Below are 8,134 nucleotides of genomic sequence, written 5' to 3'. Positions count from 1 at the left end.
GGACGAAATATTATGTTATGTAGCAATGTTACAAAAAGCGAACAGGCTACGATAATATGGCGTCTTAATCTAAAAATAATTCTGAATAAATAATAAATTCCGTCACTCATTGATTTTAAATGTGATCTAGTAAATCTGTATCATGTCGACGAATGGGTTAAGATGTGTGTATTTCATTGTCACATTTTTGTTTGTTATAGTGCCAACAGCATGGGTAAGTTAAAACATGTTATCTTGTAAAATTATAAAATGGTGGGGGTGGGGCAAATCCATGAGATGGGAGATATTATGCCTACACTCTGACTAATTTTGTCAATCATTTTCGAATTGAAGTATCAACTACAAAATACTACTGAGAGTCTTACATTGTCTTTGGGTTGATGAGGGAAATTTTCATTCTGAAAAGTGGTTCATTTTCATCTGAATTGAGGGAAGTGTATCTATTTAAAATGTAAAATCACTGAACCTTATATTTCTATGGACCTGAAGACATTCTAAGGCATACAATTGAAAATTTTATTTTGAATATTTATAAAATAGACAAAAAATTTAATTCAAAGCTCAATGCAGTCGGAGAGTACTGAAGTACAATATGTCCTGAATTGAATTTTGGCAATCATTTCCTTATGAATTGAAATATCAACTACAAAATACTACTGATAGTCTTAGATTGGGGCTTGGGGGTGATGAAAATGTTAACCATGGCACTGGAAAAGTTTTTATTTGTAAATATGATTTTAAAGTTACAGGTGAATTTTCAGTCCTAAAAGTAGGTCATTTTCAATGAATTTCTGGAATGGAATGTAAAATCACTGAACCTATACACATTAAAAGGCAAGAAAAACTCTTTACAATCCTTGTAAATTTAATTTATGACTTGGTATATATTAATTGTAGGCAAGTTTTGAAGATATGAGATGTAAGTGTGTTTGTCCTCGAACGTCTGCATCCAACAGTTCTGTTACAACACAAGCAGTTTATATCAGTGATAATTTTGATCCCAATCTGTGGTAGGTTCAGATTTTTTTGTAATTAATCTGTAAGCTTGTTTTACAAATTATTGGAGGGTTTTGATCAAATTTAACATATTTTTGTATTTCTTTATAAAACATATTTCTCAAGTTGGTGGTCTCTCATTGTTGTAGCACAATATGTCAGTTTTACTTATTTCATTTGAAAAATACTTGTGATATTTTAAGCAACTAAGGCTTGAATTGAATATTATGTTCCCCCACAATGCTCAAAACAATAATTACTCTTGAAAAACCATATTGATTGAAAAAAAAATTAGGTGAGAAGTTCAAAAGTAGAATGAGGGGGTATCAACTATCATAATAAGCTTATACAATTTTTAAAATCATGGTACAAATAAAATATTAACTGAATATCTGATTTTGTTTTCAGTTCTTGTGATTATGTTGTGTCTCCCCAGAACCCTCAAGTCTCCTGTGCTAGATGTGAATGTAAATATGAAAGTAGAAATACTACAACTATTAAGGTAAGAATATTGAAAATAACAATTGTGGGATAATGGAAGGTAGGGTATTTCCCAACTGTTTCTCCCTGTTAGTGATGATTGTTGGAGTGACTTACATGGGAAAAGGTTTTTAGTGGTATGAATGGGCCAATAAACTGAGTCCCTGTATGCAAAAGGCTGTGCATGTTAAAGATCCCGTTACAACTGAGAATATAAAAAATTGTAGATCAATATGAAACTGCATAACCTGTTTAATTGGAAGAGCTCATTAGTACAGTACTTTTTTTTCTTGTCTGTCAATTATATTCAATCTTGGAAGTGATATATATATAATAAAAATGGTTGTATATTACCTCATTTGGATATTTGGGACTATTTTGTTTATAGTAACTACTTGTTTGATTAGTAGATAAAATAAATTTTTATTTTAAATGTTTATTTGCAGGTGGTAGTGATATTTATTATCTGTGTGGTTTCATTATTATTTGTGTACATGTTATTCCTGTTATGTTTGGATCCATTGATTACTCACAGACCAACGCGTTATGTACAACATGCTGATGAAGAGGTGAACTTGGTAATTCTTGCCTGTGGAACATGGCTTTTACTAACATATTCATTTTCTATATCATTATTCTTTTCTGACTTTTCAAATCAAATTTCATCTTTCTTGTGTAATTCTTATGTAGAAATAACAAAATTAACTACACCAGACCAAACTTTGAAAGATCAGAAATATTTCTACTAAGCATTTAGAAAATATTTCTTTAATATATATTTTGATTACGTCTGAATGTTTCCAGTTTAGAACAGTAGATTGGTTGAAATCACACCTTTTACATGGAAGTCACTTTGTTCATGATCTGATTCTGTCAACTAGGTCAAGCTCATAGTTTCTAACTAGTTTATTTAGTAGTATGATCTTTTTCAAAAAAATTATATCTATCACTCTATTATATAATCTGGGTTTGAAGTAAGGTTACTTTCTAGCTCTTAGACAATTCCTAGTGTTAAGGTTAAATAAGAATTAAACTCATAGAAAGCATGGTCCAAGTGTTAAGGTAAAATGAAAATTTTACTCATTGTAGGTATTAGTCAAGGTCCTAACAAACGACTATTCATTTCAAAGTGCTGGTTAGCTTAGAAATGTTTAGTTAATTATAAGAATAATTCTGTTTATTTGTACTGAATGGGGATAGTTCAGGTCGCTTATCTTTCCTTGGGCACAAGGTGGCTCTAGTGTACCAGCGGTAGTAGTCTGCTGATAATAGCGTTGTCTTCGCATACTGTAGATAGGAATTCTGGGACCATTCCCGAAAACTAATATACTTGTGTCAAGGTTTTAATACATGTATTCTATCAAAATGAAGTGCAAGATTTGGTTACATGTAGATAACTATAATAAGTTGACTACCTTTAAAGTTCTCATAATGAATATTATGTTATTCATTTAATAGTAACTGTCTATTCATTCCATAATTTATTGTTATGTTTATATATTCTTAGTATATGTTATCATTATTAATCATATCTATTCATTCCATTTATACTATTGATATCTGGATTTTTCGTATAATATACACAAAAACCCGATGTTCAAACTATATATACATGTATATTGTTGCATTGCTTGAGTCGAAAATTGCAATGTATGAATAATAACAGTAGAATAGCATGCTGGGAAGGAGAGTAGGCTAGGTGCTTTCGTGATTTGGTGGTACAGGTGATAGTGGTGCATAGTAGTGAAAGCTTGGGCCTTATATGTTTTCTAAATTCATACATTTTAAGGGATCTTGAATTATGATATCCTTCGGCAACTAACTTCGGAAGTCACATTGAAGTTGTGCTTTCATCATAGCCACATCTTTTATAGTATTGTGCAAATAATTCCTTCATTTGGTTAATTTTCTTATCATTAATATTTTATTAAGATATTAATGTATTTTGTGGTCAGTGTTCAGTAGTCATCTTATCCCTTTCAATAATGGTTTCATTCAATTAAACATGCCTATATTTGGTTTATATTTGTTAGTTATAATTGTATATCAATATATTTTACAGGATGATCCCCAATCTTCTTATCTAACCTCAGTGAATCGTCCGATGCAGGGAGATAGATCTATCATTAACAGAGTCACGAATGAACAGAAAAAATGGAAAGGAACAGTACAAGAACAAAGAAGAAATATCTATGATAGACATGCTATGTTGAATTAGGCATAATCCATTTGTTATTTTATAATATTTAATGATAATTTTATTATGATAATCAAAAAAAGTAGAAAATTAAACAATTTTATCAAAATAATTCAAAGAGTTTCTGACATAATAATAATTCTAAATGCTGTTAGAACAGCACTATATTGAAATGTGTTTGAAATGTGAAATATGTGTAGTTGTTACTCAGTTTATTGTTATATGATATAAGATATTCAGACACTATATACAGTATGTATCATATTCATATTCCCTACCCAGTAACAAGCATAAGGATATTAAAGCTTCTTATTAACTTAGTTCCATTGTATACTGAAACAATAAATTAGCCGTGTATTTATGAAAACAAACCTGTTAGAATTAGAAAGAGATTATTATGTTGTATATAGTATGTATATATGGGGTTATATGTGTAATTTAATTTTAACCATACTGATAATGTTAGATGTATGTTAGAGGGTGTGTATGAATTGGTTTTATAATATTGTATCATACGTTATATTTATTTCATAAAATAACATTCCAAACTTTAGCATTTTTATTTCTTTTTTTCTGCTTGTCATGCTGACTGTGCAAAGTATCCAGTTGTTGGGTTGGGGAGTAAAGTTTATACTAATGAAAAAGTTACGAAGGCACAGGAATTAGTGGTGTGGTCTATTTTGAAAACTTAAGGAGCTGTAGCAATTTTTTATTTTAGACTAAAGTGTTTTCTAGGATCAAGGGACATCATTGTTGATAATATATAGAGATATGACCATATTAAAAACCAAGTCCTGTTACATCTCAACCAACTGTTGGAAATAAAAGTGCTGTTGATTCTGTTGACTTTCTCTCCTTGCACACTCCAAGGAAAGGATTAATGATTCCCACAGGACAGTTCCATTACAAAGTAAATAACTCAACATCCAAAAAAAGAAAATCTTTATTTCAGAAATTCCTGACAGTAGTTAAGTCTATTAAAAACAGGCCACAAGGTACAGTTAGTTTGAGCAGTTTTTAAAGCTTAGAGTAATATGGTAGCTTAAGCAGAGTTATTTGCCAGTCTTTACAGGTGCTCCCATTTTTCATTGCAGTATCTAAGACATGCACATTGATTGATTTACTTTATGTTGAATTAAAAACCGAAAGAACAGAATTGTAAGTTAATTTATCCAATTCTCTTACATTTATTCCAAAATATCTAAAGCCAATGGGAGCTCCAATGAGACATAACTGGCAAAAAAAAACATTATAGCAGTCCAGATTCTGAAGACTAAATATTTTGATTAAATGTTAATATACCAGTAAATGCTGCTATCAATTTGTACCATGATAAAATGAATCACAACCTTAGACTCATTTACTTGAATATACAGTGACTTTTTAACATGGTAGATATTTATAGAAGCTTTATATTTAATCATATTTTTTAAATGGCATTCACCATTATAGCAATTGATATGTTACTAGTTTTACTACAGTCATAGTTTCAACTGATGAATACTAGAGAAACCTAGGTGAAACTGTTATAAAATTAGTAATTGTATTCCTTAGTAGGCCAATGCACATTTGTGACCTTTAACCTTTATATTGGTTAGAATTATGCATTTGCAAATACTTTTCAAGTTTACTGTCCTTGTTAGTGTTCCTGAGTACATGCTTAATAAATTCTTTGATGGTCTATAGTAGATAGTGCATAATTTCGATTCAAGCAAAGTTTCAAGCGGTGAGAAATAATTACATAGATAGCATGATGTCTAGAAACAGTTATCTGCTGAATAGATAGTGAAATGGAGAGGTTGACTTTCTGTAGTCTTTTAACATGTGAAAGAATTATTGATTATTATAGAGATTATGGTAAATACCACGGAATAAGTAGATCTGTACAGCAATTTTAACAGAACTTTTATTATAGTTTTAATAGAATCATAATCAAATATTCTAAAATATTAAAATATTCTAAAACTTGGTATCATATACCATGAGTTTTATATGAATTTGGTCTAGTAGGTAGTAAGGATTGTTTTGGTCCTGCTGCCATAACTTGTGTTATTTCATTTTTTTCCCAAAAATGTCAACAGGTACAAGACAGTAAGTTGTCAAAACTGATTTCAGTCTTTAATTTTCAAATTTGAATTTGGATTTTCTTTGATATTTTCATGTGACTAAATTCCCAGTCTATGGATGTATCAGGAACCATAACTCTGTTGACTGACAAAATAAACAGGGGCATGAGTGTCGAGGGTGCTGGGTGCAGCTTGAAAATATAAAGGAATTATTTTCAACACCCCTGAATATTTCCTGGCCTTAAAGCCTATGAATAGAATATAAGCCTGGAATCAAGTAGGCTATAACATTAATAATTATAATATCACATAAAATAATCACAAAAATCTCCATCATTTGGTCCAATTTTATCTGGGCCATATTGATATTGAGGATAAATATAACAACTTAACAATAATTGCATCAATAAAAAGATTATATAGAGATATAGGGATTAACAATAGCATGCAACATTGACAATTTATATATATATATGATTGTATTTATGGATTATTTAATTGTTAATGCTTTTTCAAAAATTCATAGTTAAAATTACTATATATGATGTTAATAAGTTTAGAAGATTTATTTCATATTTTCGAATACCTTGACTACAATAGCCATCATTTTTGTAGCACAGAGTGATGTGATTAGATGGTATACTAGCGAAAAATACAGCCAATCAGAGCCAATAACATAAAGACAACATAAAGAAAACATTATGGCTTATGGTTTATAAAGTTTCTGTTAAGGGCTCTGATTGGCTTTATTAGCTAGCATACAATCCAATCAAACTGTAATACAAGACTGGTGGCTATTGCAGTCAAGGTATAAGACACACTTTTTAATAGCTTGATACTTTGAAGATGATGTTCCAGCATTACTAAATTTTGATTTTTTCTATATAGACATGATATAACCATTCTTAAAAATTTCATTATTTTATGGATATAAATTGAAAGAGAATTCAAATGATTAGGTGTGACCAAGCATATGAGTGAAATGTGTAAAAATTCTGTTTGTAAGAAGGAGAGACTTGAGGATGAAGGTAACTTATTAATCAGGGATTAGAGACATCATAACTTTTAAATAATAGTACATGACCATACAATCAGGATCTCTGATTGGTTAATCTCACTAAATTAGACCAGCAGAGGTCTGAGTCTCCTAAACTTAACTTTACATGATTTTAGCGTTCAAAATCGATTTCAAAATGACTGTATTTCTTTAAATCTGGATCTTATCTAAAACTAAAACCAAGTTTAGAGAATAAAACAACAGGAACCATTTCTCAAAAAATCTTGTGATAAGAATTTGTCATAAGTATGAAATATAACATTGAGAGATACCACACATACAGCAAAAAATTATCATTAGATTTTTTAAGAAGTTGCAAAATGAGTCTAACTGTTTAAAATTGTTTAGATCCTAATAATTTTACATTTACATGTATATCCCTTAAAGGAACACTTTTAAACTTGACCAAAAATAGCATATATTCATCAGTAGATATACCTGGTGTCATAAATAACATAACAGGATCCTTATATAATCAGAAAAATCCAAAAAACTTAGTAATTATCCATAAATATGCAATTAACTATTGTTAATCACTTAATATTATTTCAATACTTAGTTTTAATGAATCTTTAGAATTTTACAGAGATTCTGTTGTAACTTTATGACACCAGGTAAGTTCACTGATGAATATATACTCATATTGACCACTCTTGAGAACTTAAATTTTATGTTCATTCAAAGATGTGGTATCACTTAAGTTAGGATCTTTCACACAACAGACCCTAGGATTATCTTTCCTTTAAGTAGTTAATTATAAAAGGAAAGATATCCGTGTTTAAGCTAGACAAGGAAGAAAGTTAGTAGACCGGTAACATCATTTTAGTACATATTATTTATACACCTATATACAATTACATACATCTATATACTTTTTGTCATTTTTGCTAAGTTTATACTATAGTATATACACTACTGGACATTGCCCCACTTAATGCTCAGATACTTAAAACTTGACTTTAAATCTGAATGAGTATTGGTGATCGTGCAGAAGACTAGAGTCTGACCAAGGTCTGTATGATTCCAGAAATAATTAGTTTACAGGATTGAGGTTTTGTAGCCTTCACATGTGTACCAAGACACGTACATTGATTCTGGTCATTCATTTATTGTGACCATGGTGATTTCCAATCCATCTTTTGTGATTCCTGTAATTTCAGAAAATTATGACATCACAATGGTAGATGCATTGAGTGGGGCAGTGTCAATGATTTTATACACATTTCTATACACATATTATCAGGGATGTTAATATAATTGTAATTGCCAGTCACGTAGGACTTTAGTTCTGAATATTAGAAATATTTTCATATATTATAAATATAGTCAATAAATAAT

The 8,134-nt window shown here is 29.9% G+C and overlaps 1 protein-coding gene across 1 annotated transcript; it reads left to right on the top strand.

Annotated features, from left to right (window-relative positions):
• Positions 1-84: 84 nt before the first annotated feature.
• LOTGIDRAFT_183671 (hypothetical protein) lies at positions 85-4,224 on the top strand. Its single transcript, XM_009063937.1, has 5 exons — positions 85-214; positions 898-1,010; positions 1,405-1,498; positions 1,923-2,045; positions 3,539-4,224. The coding sequence occupies exons 1-5, from the start codon at positions 143-145 to the stop codon at positions 3,692-3,694; spliced, it is 558 nt and encodes a 185-aa protein (XP_009062185.1). The 5' UTR covers positions 85-142; the 3' UTR covers positions 3,695-4,224.
• Positions 4,225-8,134: the final 3,910 nt, after the last annotated feature.

This window comes from Lottia gigantea, assembly GCF_000327385.1.
Source record: "Lottia gigantea unplaced genomic scaffold LOTGIsca_6, whole genome shotgun sequence".
Classification (NCBI taxonomy): Eukaryota; Metazoa; Mollusca; class Gastropoda; family Lottiidae; genus Lottia; species Lottia gigantea.
This window is presented reverse-complemented; position numbering and strand designations above follow the sequence as displayed.